Source organism: Suricata suricatta, chromosome 12 (assembly GCF_006229205.1).
Source record: "Suricata suricatta isolate VVHF042 chromosome 12, meerkat_22Aug2017_6uvM2_HiC, whole genome shotgun sequence".
NCBI lineage: Eukaryota > Metazoa > Chordata > Mammalia > Carnivora > Herpestidae > Suricata > Suricata suricatta.
In genome coordinates this window covers 73361658-73388942 of record NC_043711.1, presented here as the reverse complement: position 1 = coordinate 73388942, position 27285 = coordinate 73361658, and the positions used below count along the sequence as shown (strand labels likewise).

At 36.7% G+C, this 27285-nt stretch overlaps 1 protein-coding gene across 1 annotated transcript in view; it reads left to right on the top strand.

Moving 5' to 3' along the window:
- PLCB1 (phospholipase C beta 1) overlaps nt 1-27285 on the top strand; it is a 664399-nt gene that overhangs the window by 208555 nt on the left and 428559 nt on the right. The window contains exon 3 of the mRNA XM_029917918.1: nt 3644-3712. Coding sequence (XP_029773778.1) covers nt 3644-3712 — 69 coding nt within the window. The remainder of the gene's footprint in view (nt 1-3643; nt 3713-27285) is intronic.

Sequence of the window (27285 nt, the reverse complement as noted above, 5' to 3'; positions counted from 1 at the left end):
TAGGTAAAATATTCTTATTTCACGCTTCTCTGTATAAAGAAATGACAGATGTCGATTCTTCATACAACATATTATAACATGTAAGTAACGTATAATTTTATCAGTCATGTTCACCTGGAAAGCCTTCCGTGAATGAGTATGTATCAGTGCTTTGAAAAGCATTGATGTGGTCTATGGACTGACAGCAGTCATCACCTGAGAGCTTATTAGAAATGCAGATGCTCAGGTCTATCCCAGTCCAGCTGATCCAGAAACTGATGGATGGTACCCAGCCAGTCTGTTTTAACAAGTTTTCCAGATGACTGTCATGCAAGCTAAGCTTTGAGAGCCATGGGCATAGAAAGTTTTATCATACTCATTTTATAGATGATACAGTTGATGCTTGATGTGTACCGTGATTGATTGGATACATGACTGGTTAATTTTAGGGCCCTTCCTCAAACTCAGGTTTTCTACTTAAACATCATGTAACCTTATTCTCTTAATGAGTAAAAGAGAGTGAATTCCATAAAGCTGGAAATCAGTATCTCTTAAATGAACCAAGAAAGGGACCATTTCACTGCTTTCTAATAATGAGAGAACATTGTTAAAACTATTAACTTGAGCAAATTAACCTAGAAAAAGTTTTAATGACACAAGCAACATTTTTGTTGTCCTGTGCATTGGGTTCCTCATTTTCTTTTTAGTAACGGAGAGAATAGGATGTAGTTACACCCCAGCGGGGGTAGCTGTTGCATGTTAATACAAGTCGGAGACGCCATTTTAATCATCGCTTTCTACTCGAATGAGTCCATTGGACAGCTTTTCCACCTGGGTCTTTCCCATGCCACATTACCCACAGTGATAGTGCCCTGCGGTGGTTTTCCTACACACACAATTTGACACGCAGGCGAGAGAAATTTCTTAGTCGCTGTGGTATCGGAATGAATCCCCAGGGCAGCTGGTGTTAAGTACCCCTCTGTGACTTGGGGAATGAACGTTTTCTCTTGAAGTGAAAGTAGAAAACAGTGTTCATTATCTGTAATATAAAAGTCTGTATAATGACTCCTGCTAAGATCTAGTTCTTTGTGAACTCGATTTGGGCTTTGTGTGTATAAACAAATAAGTAAAGTTTAACACTGTTGTTTGCTCAACTGGGAGGAATATCCTTTGATAGAAAACGTTGATATAAAATGAGGTAAATGTGTTACATTTGTATGTGTGATTTTATTCTGCATACTGGAAAACATCATGTAACATATATGGAAAAGTGTACCAAACATAGATGTCAGTGTTTTATGAATAATATTAAAGAGGACACACATGTAATAACTACCAAGTCCCAGGCGTTTGTGATAACTGTCCACTCATCCCTGCTGAGTATCTCCTGGGGCTTATAGTTTTCTGCACACTATTCCTGCCTCTGTGCATTTGCACCTACTGTTTCCTCTTCCTGTAATCCTCCTCCACCACCAGAACACAGAATTATAAGACTGGTAAACTGTTTCTCATCCTCGAGTATTAGCTGAAAAGATGCCATAGCCCTTTGTAGCCCATGTCTGCGATGCACTTTGAAATGTCTCCTTTAGAATATAATAATTGGTTTTGTGCATGAGCAGCTCAGAACAGCTGTTTTCTGTATTGTTGGTGTCGTTCCTAAGTACCAAGCCAGTACCTGACACATTGCAGCGTTTGACAAATAACATGCCAGTGAATTAACGACTAGCATTTCCACTTGGACGAACCCCTCAAATAAACATCTCCAAAATGCATTATCATTTTGCCCAAACTTCCAAGTCCCAATGGGGAATATGGAAACCTTAAGGCAGTTTATGACTCCTTTCTTCTGTTTAGGCAATTTTACCTCCATTATGGCTCTCATCTTTCTTCCCATTACCTCTACCTTCATTTGGTCTCCTGTCTCTCAAATGTCCCTTGGTCCTGGTCTCTGGTTGAAGCTTCTCAAGCTTGATTCTCTTCCTGCTTCTCTCCTTCCAGCACATGTTTTGGTTGTCTTGCAGTGGAGATGAGAAACCCAGCCCAGCTCTTCCATCTCCTCGAGTCTGAGGACTTTCTTATGCATTTACCTAAGTGAATCATTGAGTCCAGCATTGATGCCATTCTTTCCTAACTCTCGTAAGGTGATCTTCAATCGTGTGGATGGTACAGCCATAGGGAAACTGTGGTACCAGATCTTCTGTCCTGCAAGGTCTTTGCACACCCTAGGGTTTGGGAAGATTTCCACAGTCACACCTGTCAAGGAATGGGTTAAGGGATCCACTAAAATGGAGACAAGCAAACTTAAAAGGCCAGGGTGCGCCAAGGAAAAGAAGGCACTGTTTCTTGTGAAACCAGGGCTTCACAGACAAGTACGTTGGAGGCACATGCTCTGTTGGATGTGCTGTGTGGGTTTTCATGCCAGTGGACAGACTGCACCTGCCCTCTGTGACTGCAATCATGAAATCAACCTTAGGTGCAGGAAAATAATCAGATCCTTCTGCACTGAACATTTTGAATTGGTGGCAGCTATCTGAAGGAATTGTTTAGGAATCCAAGCTACGAGTACTTGGAAGTGTTGGGCCCATAAGAAATTACACCCACTCCCATTTAGAGGGTCTGAGCAGCAGAATGATGATGCAATGCCTCCTGCAAAAAGAAGGGGATTAGATGCCTGCATACAACTGTCTTATTGTCAGCATGAATTCGATGGATGATGTTCATCGTGGTGCAGTTCCATCCTACTGGTGTAGAGTCTACTGTTAACTTGGTGATGTGCGTTGTCACAACACTCATGGCTCAGTGTCTTTAGTTGGACTCTTAAGATTTCCATCCTTTTGCTCATATCCCTTTCTGTTATTATCTCCCATGACTTTTCTACATATGCTCTATGCCCCAGTAATGGAACACTGGATGTTGCTCATGAGAATCCCCTCCTACACTGCCATTACATTTTCCTTGTGTTGTTCCTTCTTTCTGGATGCCTTTCTATCCCTTTCCCCCTCCCTACCCTTTCCCCCTCCCTATCCTTTTCCCCCTCTCTTGTCTTATGCATTTACATTTCTTTACTCCCCTGTATGATGGCAAGTCCATCCGGAGGAACAATCATATTTTCTGTATCTTGTATCCTAGAGTAACTTGCATTATGGGTGTCCAGTAATATAATGAATAAATGAAAAGATCGAGGCATAAGATATGTGTGCTAAAGGCTGTAGAGGGGGCAGGTAGGTGAGGCCGATTCATCTCTTTCCCTTGGCCAGGTGAACTGATGGGAACATCTTCTTCCACCCCTCCTCCTTATCTTCCATGCCACTCACATGTTCCCACACCCAGACTGACTTTCAGGATTATTTTTCAACCATGGGACAGGAAGGCATGTTTCATGATGATTTAGGGACATCTCATAGTTTAGACCGGAGACCCTGACCATGTCCATTCAAAATATCTTAGCATATATATTAAACTGAGCAGTTGGCAGTTAGCTATCTTATTGCTTCCATTCCAATTCGATTGATAAACAATGTGAGAGAGAAAATATCCTAACTGCATAGAAATCTTTAGGCAGGTCTCAAGATAACATGATTTCTTTTAAAGTGATGACAATGGTGTAAAAGAACGAAAAGAGATCTGTGTGGATGCTTAACAGTTTTACATTTTTGCCTTCCAGGAGACGGAGCTGTTAGATCTCAGCCTTGTCAAGGATGCCAGATGTGGGAAACATGCCAAAGCTCCCAAGGTAAGAAGTGGAGCATTGTGCATGGGCCAGATGCTGCTTTGATGATTTGGCTGTGTTGTGGTATCCATTAATTGCCCCAGTTAAAAGTTTCTCTGTTGTAGATGTTGTAAAACACAATAAAACAGCCAGTCCTACCAGAAGCCTATATGCCCTCCACATTTCCACTTTTGCTAAAAGAGGGCAACAGTAAGTAAAAATATAGGCAGTTGGACACAGGGGCTCGCTTTCTGCTCTCTAATTTTCGTGTTGCTTGAAACATATATAATGATGCCAAAGTTACTGGGTAATTCTAAATAGTTAAGATGCTCTTGAAATTACTTGGAAACTTCCTGGAGCCTCCATTGTACTAACCTCCAATGCATCCATTGAACTAACCTTTAGACATGATGAATAAGACTATAATTCAAATACTTTACAAGTAATAGCACTTCATCCATAAAACCAAAGGGTGTGAAGTCCTTCTATAAATGTTACTAGTGAAGACGTGGGGGAGTTTGAGATCAGTTGTGTGGCCTGTCAATTTGTTTTTGTTTGAAAAACTTACCGAAGAATTACTTAAAGAAGTGTTTGAAATTTTATTTACTTTATTTGAAGATTGTTTAAAAATGTTGAATCAAGAATATACATAAATTTTTTCAACTTAGATTCTGGCTGAGTATAGTAACAAAATGTGATGACTTGCCAGTACAGTGGGAAACTACTCTTTATTGTATTTAAATTTTAGTACGGTGAATACTTCCTTTCTAGCAAAGATAATATTGTCAAATAGGGAAGTAGAGGTGTCATTCAGGAATTCTTACCTCTTACCATAATTGATGTAAAACTAGCGATTTTCTATTTGAGTATCTGCCTCCAACTTTTGTTTTATTCTTTAAAAGTCAAAATACTTTCTTTGACATCAAAAATTATCTGTTGCTGTGGAGAGACAGAAAGAAAAAAATATCACCTGGAAGGATCATTCTTCAGATACATAACAGTGCAACAGTTGCTGGCAACTTCTGCCATGGAAGGAACACCCACATACTGGTTTTACTGCAGTAAGAGTTAGGCTGATCTATAGGAAAATGTGAAAAATGAAAAGACAGAAAAGTCTGAATTATTTTTAAGAAGGTTTCTAGATGTCTTTTCGTGTGCAAATAGTCTATTAGTTGTGTTCCTTTCTTTATAATATAATAGAATTTTAGTAGTTTGGTCTTTTAATTTTGTAGCAAGCTTATCATTATTAATGCTTCGTTGAGGATTCAAAATTGTTCATTTAGTGTAGGAAAGAAGTTCTTTCTTCTTTCCCCAAAAACATTCCAGCCAAGTTTCAGATAAGCTTGTTCGTTCCAAGATCTTCATTGATAACATAGTTATAAAGTTTATCTTTTAATGCAAGTTTATTGGCCTAACGAGCTTTTTTGATCAATATCGGTTAAAGACTGCTGCCTACACTCTCTCAGACCCGCCTTTTTCTGAAGGCATTAGAGGTGGAGTCAGCATCTCTGCCACGTGGAGTTTCTTTCTGGCTTTCCTCTCTCTTTTATTGTAGCGTTCAGCCTGCTTATCAGTTCAGTATTTCATTTGTGGATGTGGTTAGATACATGTCTATTGAATGATGATAAATGAACAAAACTAGGGTCTTGCTATGCTCAGCTGATAAGCCGCTGTTAGATCCTAATATATTTCTCGTAAGGACAGACTCAGATATTCAGAATACTCTGGCTTATACTGTTTTCTGTTTTTCTCACTAAAGATTGCTTTCTCTGTGTATTATCCATGTCTGTAGCATTTTTCCCTTCGGTTCCTTCCTGGTGTTAAAGAACTTCAGTCAATTTCAATATTTTAAAACCTGGATTTTGTGTGACCTTCCTGAGACTCAGGCTTCCTCATTGGTTATATGGTGATAATGATAATGACAGCAATAACAGTAACTATGATAATAATGAATGGGTACTCCATACCAGTGCTATAATGGCCAAATTAAATAATTCATTAGCAAATCTTTAGCAGAAGAGTTCTCAAATCTGACTGCTTATGGAATCACCTCAAGAGCTTTAAAAAAGGGTGATGTCTGTTTCCTACTCTCAGAGATTCTGGCGCCACAAGATTCTAACTGGCATTGTAGTGTGGGTATCAGGGCTTTTAGAAAGCAGATTTGCAGTAAAATTTGAGCAGCACCACTGCCTTAACATATCACTGCTATTTAATAGGCACTTATCAAGTATTAGCCATGATTGTTGGTATCAGCCTTGTTATTTTTGTATTTATTATTATTAAAACTTTCAATCATATTTGCAGGAGGTCAGTTTTTAATTTTACTTTATGTGGAAAAGTTTATGTTGTAAAGAGAGATTGGATTCAGGGGCTTGTTTTAGAGTGACTTTGTGAGTTGACAAGCAGGAAACAAGTTGATATTAAAAGTCTTTAACCCGCAAGGTGTGCCTGTGTGGCTCAGTCAGTTAAGCATCTGACTCTTGATTTCAGCTCAGGTCATGATCTGGCGGTTCGCAGGATCAAACCCCAATTCAAGCTCTGTGCTGACAGCATGGAGCCTGCTTGAGAGTCTCTCTCTCTCTTTCTCTCTCTCTCTCTCTCTCTCTCTCTCTCTCTCTCTCTGCAGCTCCCCTGCTCTCTGTCTCTGTCTCTGTCTCTTTCTCTCTCTCAAAATAAATAAAGTTTAAAAAATGTCTTTAAGTTGCAAAAGAAAACCCCAGCTCAAACTGGGTAAATAATAAAAAAAAACATATTAGAAATGATTGGAATGTATTGAAAATTCCAATGGTAGTCTCACTTAGCTGCTCAAAGACCATCACCAGGGAATAGAGACTTCTTTCTCTTGCCCGTCTGGCTTCTAAGGCACTGGAAGCGATTATTTTTCCATCCTCAGGGTCCCCTTGGTGGCCATCTTCTGCTCGCCATTATTGGCACCTCCCAGGTCTCCCACGTTAGCAGCAGTTTCCTATGAGGACCAAAAGGGAGACCAACTTCCCACATATAACCACCCTGTAGAAGGAGGCATATGGCCGGAGGAGGAAAACTAAAGAGGAGACCGTAGTGTTGGCTGGAAGTAAAGCAGCAGGACTGATGGCATAAGAATAAAAAGTGTCAAGAGAGCAGTGTGGAGTGAGCCAAGCCTGGTAAGGAGGAGGAGGCAATGGAACATGAAGACAGATTGAGTGGAAGGCTTTCTGCGGGGGTTTACAGCCCATTGAGGAAGGAGGAACATGTGTGGAACAGATATAATTTATCAAAATACTCAGGCACCCCGCAAATATTTATCTGTGTATGCATATTATTTTTGTTTTCCACAGCGTCTCATTACATAAAGATTCACAATCTAGCTGAAGATGAACTGTTTTCTATGCCTGCTGTGATTGGAAATAACATTTAGAAGAAGTGAAAAAGCTTCTATGAGTTCCCCTCTTAATGGATTTTAAATGTCGATTCCCAGCACAGTGTATGTAATTTCAGATCGGCTTTTTTGTATACAGCCTCTGTCCTAGTTATCAGTGTCAAAATTTCTCACTGGAGAGAAATTGGAAGATTTTAATCCACATGTAAAAACGTAAAAGAAAAAAAAAAAAACACCTTGTCCTTTGAAATCTAAAATGCATTTATGCTTCCTTCTTCGCTCTCGCTCTGTCTCCCAGGCTGATAAAGTGCATAGAGAGGCAAGGTGTTCCGGGCTATGCCTCTTACATGTGCTGGGTCCACATATTCTCTGCGTGTTCGTTTCTAAAGGAGCTTTACTTTTAAAAAGTAAAGTTTATCCCTGTGGTTTCTCATCTATTAGTGGTTGCTGACCCAACAGATCAATTTAGCACATGTACAGAGTTAATAAAATGAAATAGATCTCACCAGAATGAATGAAAAATATCAGTGTCTCATGCAGAACAAGTTGTTTGGTGAAACTTCTTTCATGCATATGAATGTATGTTCTGGATCAACATAAAGTGTATTTTTTACTATAGACCACATCGGAAAGGTTTCAAAAATGCTGCAGAAAAATGTTTCTCCTCAGGATTCTCAGGATGTATTTTATCTATAGGTGTATTTGAAAAGTAGATGGGTAGTTGGGTAGTAGATGGGTAGTTGGGTTTGGAAGCCAGCTCTGCCAGTAACCTACTTCTGTCTATGCCTCTACTTCCTTGTCTATGAGATGGGGTGTGGGGAGGCCACAGGGTTTTAGTGTGGAAGTTGGGTTAACCCTTGATTCCAACTTTTAAAATCAGAAGTTAATTAACCTAAGGCACTCCATCTTACAGATTATAAAATTAATGTTGAACAAGTCTGTATATCCTAAAACTTCTTACCTTTGTCATAGGAATTTTTTAATAAAAAAGAAAAAAACCTTTTAATGAAAAATCAGGTCACATTCTAACCAAAGTAGGTACGATGCAAACAAAAATAAAAGAAGGGAAGAGGGGTACTTGGGTGGGTCAGTTGGTTAAGCACCAGACTTCAGTTCAGGTCATGATTTAGTGCCGCATCGGGCTCTGTGCTGACAGCTCAGAGCCTGGAGCCTGCTTCAGATTCTGAGTCTCCCTCTCTCTCTAACCCTCCCCCACTTTCACTCTGTTTCTCTGTCTCTCAAAAATAAATAAACATTAAAAAATTTAGAAAAAGATAAAAGATAGATTTATGCCAAACTTTGGTGGTTTCTTGAAAGCGATTGTAGGATTGCTGTGGATTCCAGAGAGACCCTGTCCTTACAGAGGCTCTCCCAGCCTTGAAACATGAAAACTCTCTTGTTGACATCCTCTCTCAATAATGCTTGCAGCAATACCACTGAAAAATACTTCTGTAGTTTGATTTTCAAATTGTGTTTCATCAAAGAAAACTGCTTCACGTGTTTTGCTGACAATTAACCATTCCATCTATTGATAAAGGGAGGTTTATTTCAGATGTGTAATGTTAATTGGAATACAGATTCCTTGTAAATATCTAGATTACAATTAAATTCTAAGTGGCATATAGTATCACTAGGACCACATAAGGTAGATTAGAGTAAAATGAATTTTAATAATTGATCAGCTTTAGTGTTTTGAACCCCCAAATTAAAATGATGGCTTTTAAAATCATTAAATGCAATAAATAAAATAAAATAAACTAACTAAATGCTGGTTTGGAAAGGAACATACAACATAGTGTCTAGCCCTGCAAGAAGACTAGCATCCCACTGGGAAGGGGAAACATAACAAGCAGATCAGTCCCGCTGAGGCTGGAAAAGCAGGACAGAGATCTTTGACCGTGAGTGGTGGAGAGGCTTGCTGCTTTGTAGAGTCATGATGGAGCATGCTCTCTTGATAAAATGAGGTGATATCAGTAGAGATATTAATTAAGAAAAGGAGGAGAATTCCAGGCAGAGTCCAGAGCAAGAGCAAAGGCCCTGATGTGGGAACATACTTGGTATATTTGAAGAATAGCAAGGAAGCCAGTTGGCGACGGTGGAGTACAAGAGAGAAAGGATGCTGAAGTCAGAGAGGTAACCCGGGCCCACATCGGTCTGGCCCTGTAGACCAGGCTCATGACTGTGGCTTTTTCTTCTGTGAGAACTAAGAAGGGATCTGAAAGTTCTGAACAGAGTAGTGACAAGATCTGATTTTGCTTTTCAAAGCACCTCTTGCCTCTGCATGGAGCATATTGCTAATATCCTGAGTGCTGCTGATAATTATTTTAACTGAGAGGTGTAGAGGTAATGGGGGAAAAAAGTCAGAATCTGAATTTGAAGGTGGCACCACAGGGTTTGTTAATGCATGGGATGCGAGTTATGAGAAAAGAATTCAAGAACATTGCTTAGTGTTTGGACCTGGAAAAGTGGAAGGATTGAGCGGCCATGTCCTAAGCTGGGAAGGAAGAAAGAAACACCATTTAAGAGAAAAAAATCAGAAGGTTTTTTGTATATTTAATGTTTGAGGTGTCTGTTAGATTTATACCTGATGATGTCATATTTGGACATAAAGATCTGGTGTTCAGGGGACAACAATGCCATGAAGCTGTAAGCGAATATTTAAATCTCAAAGTTATGTGAGGTCTCTTAAGGCGTAGAAGAAAAAGGGGTGATGTCTGAGCCCTGGACCCCTAGCATTTAAACTTTTATTTTGTTTTCTTTTTTTCTCCCCCATCCCCCAAGCATTTAAACTTTTTTAAAAAATGAAAAAGAGGGACACCTGTGTGGCTCATTTGGTTGAGCGTCAACTTCAGCTCAGGTCATGATCTTGTGGTTCACGAGTTTGAGCCCTGCATAGAGCACTGTGGTGACAGCTCAGAGCCTGGAGTCTGGTTTGCGGATTTTGTGTCTCCCTAGCTCCTGCCCCTCCCCCATGCATTCTCTCTCTCTCTCTCTCTCTCTCTCTCTCTCTCTCTCTCTCTCTCTCAATAATAAATAAAATATTTTTTTAAAGAAAGGATGAAAAAGAGCCAGGAAAGAAGCCAAGTATGGTATATAACTAATAGAATTGAAAACAGGGGCTTCAAACAGGTATGTGTACTAGTGTTTATAGTGGCATTATTCACCATAGTATACACATAACACAGTGGGTTATTATTCAACCTTAAATCAACCTTAAAAGGGAATGGAATTCTGAACAGGCCCTATCATGGGTATACCTTGAAGACACTATGCTAAATGAAATAAACCAGACACAAAAGGAAAATATTGTATGATTTCACTCATATGAGATAACTAGAGAAGGCAAATCCATACAGCCAGTAAGTAGAATGATACTTTACAGGGGCTGGGAGCAGGGGAGAATGGGAGAATGGGAAGTTATTATTTGACGGGTACAGAGGCTCAGTCTGACAAGATTAAAAAGTTCTGGAGATGAATGGTGGTTGACGATTGCATAATACAACGATGAATATTACCTAATGTCACTAACCTATACACTTGAAAATCATTAAAATGGTCAACTTTATGGCATATATATTTTACCATCATTGCAAAAAAGGGAAAAAAGGAAAAGACATAAGGAACAATCAGTGAGGACAAGAATCAGAAGAGATTATTTTCTAGACATCTAAAAAAGTATTTCAAGAGGGAGGGAGTATTCATTTAGATAAAATGATGAAATTTCCTTATAGCTTTTTTTCTCACTTTTGTACACTTTTAGTTTTATTGAAGATACCATTTTATATAGGCTTTAGTCCCCTCCCCCACATATTATCAGCCTTTACTGCTAATATCCAAAATAGGCTATTTATTTAAGGGTTGTCAAATCCCAAATAGCTCATCATAGGATCTGGATGCCAATATATAAATCTCATAATGAGCTGTTATTTGGATGTTCTACAACAGTGGTTTCAATGAATCATCTATGAGGCTGTGAGTTGAAATGAGTGCTTTATTTATTGTCCCCCTTTGCTGATTATAAGCTATTTCCCTAACTTTGTACTGATTCCACCATTGTGTGAAGCCACAATCATAAAATTTGTTGCAGATATTTGAAGTTGAGGGAAGAGGAAACCTTTTGTACAATAAAATAAAGATTTCTCTTTCTCTCAATTCCTAAGGAGCTCTACCTTCGGCCTATATTCTTGGTTCCAACTATTTCTCAACTTACCTGACATGATGCAAGAGTTTTTGTTTATTTGTTTGTTTGTTGTCATCTTGCGTCCATAAAAGTATTTATTTACATCTTTACTAAATAGACAAAAATAGAGCTTAAAATTTCACAGAATTATCTGTGTATGTGTAATAGTTTTGACAGCCAGACACATTTATCACCAGATGTAAATTATATGGCATGGTTCCTTTTTTATGTTCATTAAATTCCATAGATGTCAGTGGTTTGGTTTCCTTGGAAACAAAAACCTTTATATAACAAGTCAGAGATTTGGTAGCAGAAATATCAGGATGCCGAGGGGGGTAAGGAATGGTTCCCTTGGTAGATATATATTTGCATTTAAAACTCTTCTGCCTTTTCCATCTGCTTCTCACCCTCATGGCCATTCAATAGTGAACAAGAGAAGGTTTTAAAAGCTACCATTGAAGTATAGAATATCTTTTCTAATGGTTAAAAGCCTTTTACTTTTATTTTCAAGCAATCACATATAGGTTAAGTCTTGTCTGCGATGTTGGTGTCACTTCCCAAATTTGAGAAGTGTGTGTCTCTTATCAAGAGTTAAGTTAAATTTGAGCATTTGAGCAGTGGCTACATAACTCAGTAGATATGTATATCCATCTGTAAAATACTAACTGAACATGTGTGTGGCTGAATAAAGATTTTGTATAATAGCAGTTGTCTGTCTTTAGTACCCCACTGCCAAAGAATTCCAAAGTTCCCTGATGGGTTGTGGAGAGCAAATGCAGGGGGGGGGGGCACAATTCTGTCAAGGGGGAATAGCAGGCTAAGGACACGGCAGCCATGTACGTTCTCTTTGGGTGGACCACTTGAAGACAGGATTAGTAACATGAGTTACTTAAACCTCAGTCTTTTCAGAAGGCTGTGACTCGTTTTACCATTGCCCCTATCTGGTATAATTTCAATCTAAACCCAATTTGCTCTACAGATAATGGTATAGAGTTGCATTTTGAAAACGTTTCTCAATTTTATTTCTTTCAAATGCAATAATACGCCATCTTGTGGATATATCTGATATTTATTTCTTAAATCAGTTCTACATGGTGAACTGCCCTCTGAAGGGCTTTTAATCTTTTTTTGTTGTTTTTTTTAAGAGAGTAGATTTATTTATTTATTTATTTTATTTATTTATTTATTTATTATTTTCTTGGTTTATTTTTTTTTTTTTTATAATAGTTTATTGTCAAATTAGTTTCCATATAACACCCAGTGCTTCTCCCCACAAGTGCCCCCCACCATGACCATCACCCCCTCCCCCCCTCCCCCTCCGCTTCAGTCCATGGATCCTCTCCAGTATTCAGTAGTCTCCCTTGATCTGTGTCCCTCACTCTTCCCCGCTCTCTTTCCCCCTTCCTCTCTCCATGAAGGGCTTTTAATCTTGAGTTGTAAGGTAGAGATATGAGAAGTACTTGGGGACCATTTATAATCTCCATGTCCCGGCCACACCCCAAATCAGTTAAATAAAAATGTCTGGTGTGGGGCTCAAGCACTGATATTTTTCTTTAAAGTTCCCCAGAGATTGCTGTTTTGGTAAAGTCTGAAAACTGTTACTCTAAGGAAAAAGAGCACCAGCTTAAATGGATGGTCTCTCTTTTTTTAAAATAGTGATTTAATGCGATAAGGTACTGAGAGTTTTCCTATAGTGTTTGCTTGTCAAAAAGACTCGTTTTTAATATACTTTCCCTTAAACTTGATTGCCTTTAGTTAACATAAAGTGTGTCAAGGTGCTTGTATTAATCTCCTCTGACAAAGTACAACAGAGTAGGTGGCTTAAATAACAGAAATGTATTTCCTCATAGTTCTGGAGGTTAGAACGGATCTACATATCAGCAAGGTTCTTTTCTTCTGAGGTCTGTCACCTTGGCTTCTGGATGGCTGTCTTCCTTCCTTGTCCTTCCAAGGTCTTCTCTCTGTACCAATCAATGTCCTAATTTCCTCTTGTTGTAAGGACACCCGTCCTATTGGATTAGGGTCCATCCTGATGGCTTCGTTTTAACTTAATACCTCTTTGAAGACCTTATCCCCGAGTACTGTTACATTCTGAAGTACTTGCGATTAGGACTCCAACACATGAATTTTGCAGGGACACAACTCAGCATATAATAGTGTTTCCTTATTTCATTAAAAAGCCAGGTTTATGATTTACTTCTTTATAGGGGTACTACTATAGGATTATACAAAAATTGATCTAATATAAATACATCTGTTCTTTATAATCAAAATGATTGTCAAAGTGGATAAAATGGGTAGTGGGAATCATTTTTAAAATAGGCTTTTTAGAAGCACCTTTATTTCAGAATCTTCTTTTTTTCTTATTACCAGAACATTCGTACTCATTTGTTTTTCTATGCCAGAGCACCTAACACGTGTCCTTGTGCATTGTAAGTGTTTAATAAAGTATAGTCATTAATTGTACAGGTTCTGAGGTCAGATGGCTAAGACTCAAAGCCAATAACTAGCTATCGAACTCAGCAAGTTACTCAATATCTCTGAGACAGTTTCTCCACCTGAATTGTGGAAAGAATCTCCATGTTTTGCTTACCTGTCTGATACAAGACTCAATGAAAAATGTATGTAAAACATCACAACTTTCACATCTGTTGTGTGTGTTGAATACATTTTACCTATCATTATGAATGAATTTTAGTAAGTAAATAAAACCCATCTGCCACTGATGCTCATAAGATGTGTTGATAGCAGCAAAATCAAGATAGAGTTGGACACTTACCTATTTAGAGAGGAATTCAATGCACTCCTGTGGATTGCTTCAGAATGAGAGATTTGCACCATTGTGGTTCTGGTGCTTATACCTACCAATCAAAATCTATCTTTTTTTATATGTTAATTGTACACATATGAAGTTGAAACATATTTATCTTTGCAGCCAGACACCTGCCCACAGAGGGCCATCAGCAATCTATTGCATTAAGACTTACTGGGTTCTTTTTCTAAAAACGGTCTAGATTTTCAAACAGTTAAATAGATTTCCTCAACCATCAAAATAATTTTAGAGCAATTTACTTACAGTTCAGAACATGTTGACATATTTTTCTACATTATGAAGCCATGAAAGCAAAATCTGAAACCATATTTTGAAACGGAAGAACATAATTTGGGGTCAAAGAGACCCAGATTTACATCCCAGTGGACACATTAACTGAGAGATGCCAGGAAGGTTTCTTAGTTTATCTTTGCACTCATAACTCCTGCTGGATTGGGTTGTCTGGTGTGGTAGATTGTAGTTCATAACAAGACACAAATCTTAGTGTTGTAAACTTTGGGAGCTCATTCATGCCTACTTAACTATCTGCCTTAGGTTCACTTTTCAATTTATTTTTCTTAACAGTTATTGTATAAAGTCTGATAGATAACTAAGCATATATAGAACTTAAATTGTTTTCTTTTTAAAGAGTATGTCCTACAGTAATTTTGCATGCAATTTGACACCGAGTCCAACAAGGGAAAAAACTGGAAGGCAGTTGGTACATGATGTTAAAACGAGAAAAAGTCTGGGGAGGGAAGGTAATCCTTATGTCTATCATGGAGTTATTGTGACAACCAAATAATATACATACCTGTAATGGCTTTGCCAGCCATAAAGTCTGATATAGTGATATTAATTTGTGAGGCAGCTTGGTAGAGTGGAAGGAACTTAAGAATATGTGCTCGTTTATTCTGAGAAATTCATTTTTATTATCTTTGAAAGGGAAATGACAGAAAATTCTTACATTTATTCTATTTACCATAAAAACATGAAATCCTACATTGCATGTTTTGGGTATATTACCTGACACAAAGTAGGTATGAAAGAATACTTGCACTATAGTTTTGTTCCCTTTTCGGAATATGAACACAACATTTATAGCCATCTAAAATGTGAAATTTCAAGGACTCGAAGAAATAGCATCGAACTTAACTAAAAAAGTGGCAATTAAAAGCCAAAATCATGTCATAAAATATTTGCTTCTTTACATATGTTTGTTAATGTCAGAAATGAAATTTTCTAAGACTGCTCAAATTAATGCCCATAGAGATTTCTAGGAGAGGGATTAACCGAACTGAACAGGATATTTGTTGGTGTTTAACTGTGAACAGGATCGCTGGGTCTAAGAGGTCAGAATTCACATTTCAGCTTTACTCAACAAAACATTTTCTCTGCGCCTTTTGGTACTTCATCATTCAGATGTTTCTTGACACTTTAATTTGTATCCAGGTATTACCGATTTCGGGTTAAAACCAGTGGTACTGGAAGAATTTGCTGATCACTGTTAACCATAAATGGGCGTAATCCTGTGAAGGGTCACTTTATTTTCTCTCAGGAACAGAGAATACTTTTTAAAAACAGTAACTTAACATTTCTCCAACTGAAGTCCTTGGAATACTACCAGGTGTTTTGAGATAAAAGTGTTGTCTGGTCAAATATGTTGGGAAGATGGTAGGGGGTTTTTTGTTTGTTTTTTTAATAGAACTCCTCATAGACTGATGTGTTGGACATGGATTGGGGCCATTTTCCTTTTTTTGGACAATGGGCGTCTTTGTCAAGCATCTCACAGTATTAATGCTGAATCACTTGGGTAAATGTTTCTGTAGTCGGTTCTTATGAAGCCTATCACACTCCATACTGGGATTGGAACGCCAGTTGAAGAGTGATGCTTATTCCCACAATAGTGCAGATACCTAATTAAAGGTGTTCAAAGACCAGATTCTTGGTGATCTAAACCAGAAAGGTTTTTTTTTTTCATGTAAAAATCTATTGGTAATATATGACTGAGGTTCATCTTGTGTTCCATCATAGATTGTTATTAATTTTAAGCTGTATTAGCCTTGGTCTCCATCGTCTTTTTCTCCAATTTAGACCTTAGCTTTCACAGAAAGCCATCAGCATTTTTAGTATATCATTCAAAGCACAACAACTTAATTTGTTTCCACAGTAGCTGGAAAGTAGTTTGGCATTTAGACCAGCTTAATGCATGGCATATTATTACGGTATAATTCCAGGTCCACTGAATTCTTTCTGGGAACCAGTTTCCTATGACTTTCCATATTCTCACTTGTGTAAAATTGATGCCACATGGTTTTCTTAAAGAATCTTAAGTTGAGATAAAGCTCAAGTTGAGGTTAAATTTAAAGTGGTTAGAAGTTATTTGGGGAGCAACAATTTTCAAAAGCTGTACCTTCTTCCCGATTCCCTACAGAGATATGTTTCCATGAGTTGACTTACTGTCTTGAAAGTGAGACTTGAACTCTGTCCCCTCATGTAGAGGGGACAACAGTGGCTAAGAGGCTCCACTAATGCTATCTTTTGTCATCCCAGGTGATGGCTCATTTCTTCATATCTAGAGTTTCTCATCTATAAAATGAAGTTCATAATACTATGTCTTAGGGGTTTTGTGAGGTTGATTGGCCATAATAGGTTTCATAGTCCTGGCTCTGTGCGTGGTACGAGTGTTTTCTCTGAAACTAGAAGTCACGAGTTCATACCTTTAATAGACTTGCAATTGGTGGCATTATTTGACAAATTAGACACACGGCTGCATCAGCCGTAGTGTCAGTTTTTTCTCTGAGATATTTACATTTGCCATCTATCTTATCTAGGTTTCTCACTCGCTGGCCAAGTTTTCATTTTTAATGATATCTTGAACAGCACTTTTTTAAAAAGAGCTTTGTTCATTATTCATATTGTAAGAATACTAAGGTAATGTTTAAATTTTACATTAAGCATTTCCTTATGGGATTTGTAATACCTGATTAAAAACACTTGCCAAACATAATTTTTCTTTTTATGAATGTTAATTAAAAATTAAATTTCACAGTATTTATTTGAAGTTAAATAAACAAGTCATTTGGTATCTGTATATGGATTACATTTGCTTTCATTTTTATAATACCTTTATGTGAATTTAATAAGACCTAAAAAGGTTATTTTAAGTTTTATTTTATTTATATTTGAGAGAGAGAGAGACACAGAGAGAGAGAGAGAGAGAGAGAGAGAGAGAGAACACAAGTGCGGGAGGGGCAAAGAGAGAGGGACACAGAATCTGAAGCAAGCACCAGGCTCTGAGCTGTCACCACAAGGTCCTATACTGGGCAGAACTCGCAATGTGCAAGACCAAGACATGAGCTGGAGTCAGATGCTCAAAAGCTGAGCCACCCTGGGGCCCCTTAAGAAAGAAGTTTTTTTATGTGTTGGAACACACACAGGCGATCTGGGAAATTACTATTCACTTGATTATTTTTGCCATAGGTAAATCTCTACTGTCAAAAACAGAGACAGATTTATTTTATTTTGGGGGAGTCTGAAAACATAATTCTATAGTAATTATTTTCCATTTGTGCAATTTTCTTTGAAGATTAAAGATTATTAAGAGGCATTATCTCCATATTTTTACTTACATATGTGAATACCAGATGAAAATATAAATAAAATTAATTTAAGATCTTATATGAATTCTGTCCCACACATATACCTAGGACTGTGGACTAGCTGAATGATGCAAACAAAATTTTTTACATAGTTTTAAAGTCAATAATGCATCAAATAAATTAGTGCATAACATTGGGAAAGAATAGATCTTAGAATGTCTAAAAGAAAAATAGGTATTTTATATGAGGTAGTAGTTGATAAAACCTTTGGAAAGTATGTTGAATAAATTGTGTAAGTGAGAGCAATTGGATTTGATATTTAATTTTATGGCTAGCTGCTCAAAATTTCATGGTTCCAGCTGATAAATCTTAAGTCAAATAATTTACTTCCAGGATACTGTAGAGCATTTGAAATACTGCAGAAGTTTTACTAGAGCCCTTACTTTTTCAATTCTTACAAAAAAAAAAAAAACCAAAGTAAATATTCTAGTGTGCAAATTACAAACAGTCATAATAGATAGATTCTCTGTCAGTATTTCCCCTGATACTTAACTGTGTTACATTGTTCTAAATTCTTTAAGTAAATTCTTAGAAATGCTCCAAGTAACTAGACATTCATCAACCTTCCTTTAATCATGTCCTTAAATGTTCTGCTTTTAATTTGCCAATATTCATGTTCAATTCAAGATGAATTGAGAAACCATGAAGTTGTAAGAGCAAATTAATACATGGACTTGAATCATGCCTTTGTAAGCTGAGCTGGCTTCTCTGACAATAAATCATGTATCTAAGACCATACAGCTCCAGAGGCAGAGGAAAGCAGGAAATTCAGGAGTGCCATCGGACTGTGTTGATGGCATTTTTGCCACAACTAATAAAGTGTGGCATTGTGACCACAAGGGGAGAAATTCAGACTTTGGGGAATCCAAGTCCATTCAAAATATTTCTCTTAATCTTGAAACCACAACTGCTTTAATAGCATTAGTTGGTATTAGTTGCATGTGACAAAAATTTCACACACCATTAATTCCAGCACTACATTGGAACACTAGAATTATGCATCTTTGGCTCTAAATAAATCCTTTTGGCTGTATGACTGAGAAGAGAAAACCAATTATTTTGGGGGCCAGTCCTGAATTATTGCCTTAATAAAGGCTCTGTCACCAAAAATGGGAGCTTGCACAAAGAATAGTTAAGAACAAGGTGGAGAGAGTGATGGAAAGCCATTCTATCATTAATGTTGGCAGCATCTGAAGCTACTACAAAAATATTTTTGAAAAAATTGAATACTAAATAAATTGCCTTAGAGCTTGAATAATTACAGATATACAAAAGAAAACCTCAGTCATGTGTTTATCTTCCAAGAGAGCAAACTATACATCTACTCATTTGCATACATGACATATTTAAAGTTCTTTTATTTAACATGATATCTTAAGCAAAGTCATGATGTTAAATATTTTCGTATTTATCAGTTTTTGCCAGACTAATAATCAATTGATTTGAAATCATATTAACTATTTACCATCCATTTACTATGGAATAGTAACACAATTCTCATTTTATTTTTGCCATTGTAAGTAACCCTGAAGCAAATAACTGCCTTTATTTACCATTTTTCTTCTTTGTTATTTCCTTATATTATAGTCCTGGCAGTGAGATTACCTGTCTAAATAGATTCAATTAAAATTTTTTTTGTTTTTTATTTATTTTTGAGAGACAGAGAGAGACAGCGCGAGAAGGGGAGGGTCAGAGAGAGAGGGAGACACAGAATCTGAAGCAGGCTCCAGGCTCTGAGCTAGCTGTCAGCACAGAGTCTGACACGGGGCTCAAACCCCATGAATCGTGAAGTCATGACCTGAGCTGAAGCTGGACACTCAACTGACTGAGCCACCCAGGCTCCCCTAAATATATTCAATTTAATCCATTTTCATAGGGTTCTTTCTCATTTTCTCTTCTTCCATGTAGGTATTTTTTTCTTTTTTTAAAAAACTGTTTCTTCATTTTTGAGAGAGAGAGAGAGTGAGCAGGAGAGGGACAGAGAGAAGGGAAGAGAGGATCTGAAGCAGGCTCCGTGCTGACAGCAGCGTGCCCAATGCCAGCTCGGACTCCCCAACCAAGAGATCATGACCTGAGCCTAAGTCGAACCGTTAACCTACTAAATCACTCAGGCACCCCCTTACCGGTACTTCTTTATTCTCATTGTAGCAGTTCTGTTTCCTTACTGCTTTAATACATGCACTTCTTTGTTACAGCCTACACAAATAATTCCAAAATAAAAATAGTAGTGTCACTAATAACAAATCTAAGTAGTGAAAATTCAACATTTCCTTGCAGTTCTCTTTATTTCTTAGAACATTTCTCGTTCAGATTATAGGTCCCACATTTATTAAAATTAATTATTTTCTGTAGAGCTATACTAATTTGCTCTATAATTAGATTCCTTTACTTATAGTTATATTCAGTTTTAGAGATTACTGTTCCTCATCCTTTTTAAGTTTACATTTTGAAAAAGTAAAATATTTATGTGGTTCAAAATCCAAGGTTATACATATAATATATACAAATTCTCATAGAGGGCTCGCTCCCATCTATATCCCTTTCATCCATTCCTACCCACCTTAGGGTTATTTCCTTCCTGTGTTTCTGTTTGCAAAAATGAGGACACACACAGGCAGGCAGACAGGCAGGCGCGCGCGCGCGCGCGCGCACACACACACACACACACACACACACACACACACACACCTATCTAGTCCCCTCATCTCAATTTTTCCCAGTAATCTAAGATGCCACTTCTTCAAAATATATATAAAACGTCCCTATAATACACAAAGTATAGCATTCTCTCTATATGCTGCTATAGCTTGCCTTTTCTCATTTAGTATAGCCTCAAAACCACTCCATACTAGCCTGGGGATCTTTTTCATTATACAGTTCCCCATTATTCCCCTGCCTAGGGTCCTGTACTTTGTTCAGTCAGTTTTTTGTGCACAGACATTTAGGTGGTTTCCAATATTGTGCTGTGCTGTGTGAGGCGAATTTAAAAATCAAATCCAAACTTTATGCATGTCTTGCTCTACCGTTCAGAGGTCCAATTTTAGGGTAAATTCCTAATTTCTAAATTAAGGTAAATTGTTCATTTTTCTTTTGTAGGTACTTAACTCTGTTTTGCCTCTTTTTGGTCATTTTCTATTCCCTTTGCAAAACATATATGTGATTTTGGAGCCCTCACCCCCAGCCTTACCACATAATGGATTGTCAACTTTTCTATTTTTGTCAGTTTGGTAAAAAAAAAAAAGGCCATGAATATGGTTTTAACGTGCATCTCTCTTACTATGCATGAAATTAAGCATCCTTTTATAGTTTAAGAGAAAATATGTATATATATTTATAGTTTTTTCTATGAATTTTGGCTCATGTATCTTGCACATTTTTCTATCTGGTAGTTGGTCCCCTCCCCCTTAATGTTTTAGAGCTTTTTAGGAGAATTAGTTCTTTATCACAGAAAATACGCTCCCAAGTTGTCTTTTGCCTTTTGAATTTCCTTATAGTGTTCTTTGCTATGGAAGCTTTTGCTTGTATTTTTATGTGGTCAATGTATTCATATGTTCTCCTATTGCCTTTATAGGCTGAGTCACAGAAAGTCTTTTCTATATCTAATTTATAAAGAAATTCACTTACAGTTTTTCTCAAGTATGGTTTTATGATCATCTGGGCTTTCTTATGTTGTATATTGTAAGGTATGGATTTGATTTTATCTGTTTCTTACTTGATAGACTTTTGTTTCAATACTGTTTTTTTTTTTTGAAGTCTGTCTTTTGTCCTCATCTTGTATCTAACTATTCTAATTTCATTTATTTAAAATTCCAATTGAACCCGTTTTCAACATGCTATCCAGTTGTACCAACACCATTTAGATAAGAAGTCCATCTTTTGCATAATTTACTTAAAAGTCCAGCTCTTGCTCTAGAGAGTGAAGACACTACCTTTTTCATAGACAGTGTTTTCCTATGTACCTGGGTCTATTTCTAGCTTATATATTTCTATTTCATTGTTTAGTCTGGTTATTAGTGTGTATTAGAACACTTTAAATTCAAGTTTAAATTTAATATTAATGTATATTAGAACACCTAAATTCTGTATAAGGGAAAATGGATTTTTACTCCAGAATAACCAAAAATAAAAAATAAAAACAACCCCCCCAAAAAACCAGAATTAAGTTTTTATTAACCCATTAGATCTACCAAATTTTGTTTTCAGTACTATTTTTTCCTTTTCTTGTAAGAGCCACCCCCCATGGAAAATATTATTTTCCCTAAGGCAATTTTGGTTTGTTTTATATACATATATATATATATATATATATATATATATATATAGCCACTTCATGCCACTTTCTAATTTTAAAAAGTCCATTTTTTTAAATTTCAGTTTTAAAAGCTATTACAAAATAGAAAACAAATTCATTATCAGTCAAGCATGACCTTGAGGGTGTCATGCTAAGCGAAATAAGTCAGGCAGAGGACAGATACCATATGTTTGCACTCATAGGTCTAACAGGAGAAACCTAATGGAGGACCATGGGGAGGGGAAGGGGGAAAGAGAGTTGGGGAGAGAGAGGGATGCAAAACCTGAGAGACTATTGAATGCTGAAAACAAAATGAGGATTGAAGGGGGAGTGGGGGGAAGGGAGGTGGTGGTCATGGAGGAGGGCACTTGTGGGGAAGAGCCCTGGGTGTTATATGGAAACCAATCTGACAATGAACTATAAAAAAAAACTAAATAAACATTAAAAAAAACAAAAATTAAAAAAAATCATTATCAGTCAAGCAACTGAAATTCTCTTATAAGTTTAATCACAAGTTTCAGGAAATAAAAATTTTAAGAAAAGAGGGGCACCAGGATGGCTCAGTCTGTTAAGTGCCTGACACTTGATTTGGCTCAAGTCATGAATCCAGGGATCCTGGGATCAAGTCCCCTGTTGGGCTTCATCTAGGCTTATAGCCTGTTTGAGATCCTAGCTCTCGCTTTCTTTCTTCCTCTGCCCCCCAACCCCACACCTGCTTTTCCTCTAAAAAATGAAAATAAGGAAAGAACACTTGTGACTACTCAGTCTATCTTATAAATTTGATTCTTAGAAATCTATGCCATCATCGAGTTGTTCATTCTATAATTTCTGAGCACATTTCATGTAAAAATAACTCCTGTGCATTATTCATGTTAACAGGCCCTTTAAATAGCCATAAAACACGTGGGAGCACATTAATGCTGCATCTGCCCTGTGCTTTTTAAGTCTATCAATTTTATGGGAGGGAAACCTTGCATAATGTCAGAAGTTTTCTTACATTCTCAGCTGCTTGTGGTGGCAGGGAAGTACCTTCGCTGCATTATGTGGGTGAGAATGTCACTTTGCCTGATTGGATTTTTATCTAAGGAAGGTGAGAGCTGCCAGTTTCGCTTCCTGACTGTTAGGATGAGGTACCAAGTTGAGTAAGTTTTCTTTTAAATGGATGTAGGGAATAGCAACTCTCTGCAACCTGTCTATACTCCTCTTTGAGACAGAAGTTTCCTTGACAGTGACTACCAGGAACATAACCGTTTTTGCCATTTTATGACTTCAGATATTGTGAAAAATTCAAATGATATTAGCCATTTGGGAAACAGTGGAATTGGGCTGGTTTAATGTATTTAAGGTGTTTTATTTTTTGAAAAAAAAAAGTAATTCATGCATCTACTAAAAAATAAATTCTAGCAGTGTTAAGGTTATCATTAAAAAGTATACTCTCCCACCTTCTTTTTTTCCCGTTTCATTCCCAGAGGCAGTAATTCATAGTCTTATTCTTATTCCTATTCCATATTCCAACTTTTATTTCCCAAGAAACTTATGCATATACCAGCCCATTAAATTTTTTTAGTTGTACACAAATAATGACATACTATTTAATTAGCAATATGCCTCAAATCGCACTATATTAGGACACACATACCTACGTCATTTTTTTAAATATAGTTTATTGTCAAATTGGCTAACATACAGTGTGTAATGTGTGCTCTTGGCATTTGGGGTAAATTCCTGTGGTTCATCACTTACATATGACACCCAGTACTCATCCCAACAAGTGCCCTTCTCCATGTCCATCACCCATTTTTCCCTCTCCTTGACGCCCCAATCCACCATCAATTTGTTCTCTGTATTTAAGAGTCTCTTAAGATTTGCTTCCCTCCCTCTGTTTGTAACAATTTTCCCCTTCCCTTCCCTTCCCCCATGGTCTTCTGTTAAGTTTCTCAAGACCTACATATGAGTGAAAACATGTAATATTTGTCCCTTTCTGACTGTATATCCTTCATTCTTTTTTTGGAGACTGTAGACTATTTGATTTCATAAATGCACCAAAATTTATTTATTGAGCTGCTTCTTAACAGGTATTTTGTTGTTTCTAGTTTTGCTGCTCCAAACAATATTTCAATATATATTTACTACATATGCCCTTGGGCATAATATGGGTATATTTGAATTTCCTATGACTGAAATTCATGTATCCAAATGCATGTCCATTTAAAAATTTTAAATATATTACCAAATTTCTGTGCAAAGAGGTTGTATCAATTTATACTTTCAGCATATCATTAAAATCACCTATTTGTTGACACTCTTACCAACATGTTTCATTAACTATTTTTTGAATTTTATAAGTGCAATAGATGAACATTTTATCTTTTCATCTGTATTACTTAAATTTTTATTTCTTTAGTTATGAGTAGAGAGGAACCTTTTCTCCTGTACAATATACTTATCTTTCAAACCATATCCTTTGCCCATTTTCCAATGGATTGCAGTACTTTTTCTTTTTGCTTCATAAGGTACTTTGCTACATTAACACCTGTGCATCATATGTTATCTACAGCTTTTTGGCCTCATTTGACCAAAAGTGGAATTTTTGTTTTTTGGAGTTTTGAGGGTAACCAAATTTATTAATATTTTTCATTATGAGTTTTTCATTTGGAGTGCTGCTCAGAAGACCTATCCATTCTAAAATAATAAAGATAATTTTGTGATTTCTTCCAGTTGTTTTATGTTTTAATTTTTATGATTGTATCTTTAAGCCATATGGATCTTATTTTACGACAGTAACAAAGGGATCTTTATTAGGATATACTAAGGCAGTCCATCATGACCAAAACTCTCAATGCCAGTGGAATAACACATCAAAAGTTTTTTTCTTGTTCAGCCAGCCAAAGGTTTGTAAAAAGTTCCAAGCTCCCTCAGCAATATAGGCTAATTTTAACATGGGCTCCATAAGGGACCTTTCCATTTGCTCTGGAAGGAGAAGAGAACCAATAGCTGTTTAACCAACAGGGATTTTTCAATGCATCAGCATGAAATCTGTTCATATTTCATTGGCCAAATCTAGTCATATGCCCCATCCAGTTGCAAGGGGTGCTGGGAAATATGGTCTTCAACATGCTCAGGAAAGAAAATGGAACCAAATATTAGTGCACTGGTAATTTCTACTACCAAATTAGTTTTATTGGACTCTAGATGGTGGCCCAGCTGTCTAACATTAATTATGGCATAATCCATCTTGTTTGTCACTGATTTGAAGTGCTATCTTGATTACATACTGAAATTTCCTCTATATTTCCATTCTTTCCTATGTAGCTTTGACCTTTCTATATATTTTTACACTAATTATAATAGCTTTATAATATATATTGTTATTTGGTAGAGATAGTCTTTTTCATTAATTTATACTTTCATATAAGTTTGAGACTCAATTTCTATTATATTTGTGTTATTTTTCTAAAAATTCTGTTGATTTCTTATTGTTATTACTCTAAATGTCTAAATTAGTATAGTGACAGTTGTATGTTTAGCATACAAGGTATTTCCATGCATAATAGAGAGTATGTTTTTATATGTATCCAGGTTGTTTTTATATACCTTCTGAATGTTTCAAACTTTTCATCATGTAGATCTTACACACTTAAAGTTAAGTTTACCTGGATAGTCCATCACTTTGATGCAGTCCTAGGTAAAGATTTCATGTACATTTCTAAGTGTCTTGTATTTAATAAAGGAAAACCAATTTTTGATTGTATAGTTAGGAACTTCACTGAATCTCTTTATAATATTTTTCAGTTGATTTTCTTCACCTACCAAATATGCAACCTTACCCTTCATAACAAATGATAGTATTGCCTCTTTGCCTCTAAATTTTATACCTTTTTCTCATTGAATTTAAATTTATGTATTTTGATGATTTGGTAAAATCCTCATCCCTTTGTGGTTGGGCAAAAATTAATCAGTGTTGTATATGATGTCATTTTATTCAACTTTGAACTCTTTGTGAATTAGAACTACTTAATTCCACAAAATTATTGAACATCTCCCACAGGAAAATCTTTGGGTTTTGTCCCAAATGATGTAAAAAGAAATAAAACAAGTCCTTGCTCATAAGTCCTTGCTCTCATAGTGCTTATACTTGAAATAGGAAAGCAACAGAAATTATACAGATGTCTATAATTCACAGTCAAATGTGATAAATGATGCAGCTGGGATGCAAAGGAAATGCTTGGGGATAAGGAGATTTTAATTTTGCCCCGTAGACTAAGAGCTGGCATGGCAGGAATGTGCCCAGCTTCGTACAAAGGTGGCATGTAAATGGAATCTTGATAGCTGTTCAGAAATGTGACTGGAAGTGCATTGCACAGGTGATTCCAGATGCCAGCAACAAATCTAGGCTTATTTTTGAAGCTTGATTGTATTTAGCACCTAAGATAACCTTGTGCATGGACATTCAATATTATTTGGAAACTGCACCTACATGGGAATGGGACAGTAGTAACTCAGTTATACACATTTTGACTCGAAATTTAAGTGTCCATTCCATCAGAAACTAGAACCATTTCTTTCTCATTAACTGAGCATAGTAGGACTGTCTATAATTTCATTGACTGTTCAAAATCTATTCTAGACTTTGAGTTACAAGTCAGGCATTTCGTGGGACTCTCAGTGTTTATGTATGGACAGAAATTGTCTTCTTTTATGTTTAGTAAGTGAAAAACATGACATTAATTTTATAGCAAGAATAAAATCTTTTCTTTGTAGACAAGTTTAATTTAAGGAATACTGCTTGTTGGCCTTCATTAAAAGCAATGAGTTTTGTGTCATTTTGTAAAGAATATGCCATGCTAAGATTAACTGACCTAAGTTTTTGTTTTAGCGTTTCAGCCAAATACCTACATAGCTATGAGTACAAAGCTGATTGTCTTCAATGTCCTATTGTGTACAATTAAGATTTGCTTCACAAAATTCCTAGGTTCTTTCTGTCCTCAGACTGGTTTTAACCAATCTCAATTTTGCCTGGTATATCAAATGGTTTGCACTTCTCTGTGTACAACACATCTCCTGGTGATAATTTAATTTTTTAAATTAAGAGGTGCCTGAGTGGCTCATTCGGTTAAACATCCAACTTTTGATTTTGGTTCAGGTCATGATCTCACAGTCCTAAGATGGAGCCCAGATTCAGGCTTCGTGCTGACAGTGCAAAACCAGCTGGAGATTCTCTCTCAGTCCCTCTGCCCCTCCCATTGCTCACATTCATTCTCTCTCAAAATAAATAAATATTTAAAACTTTTTAA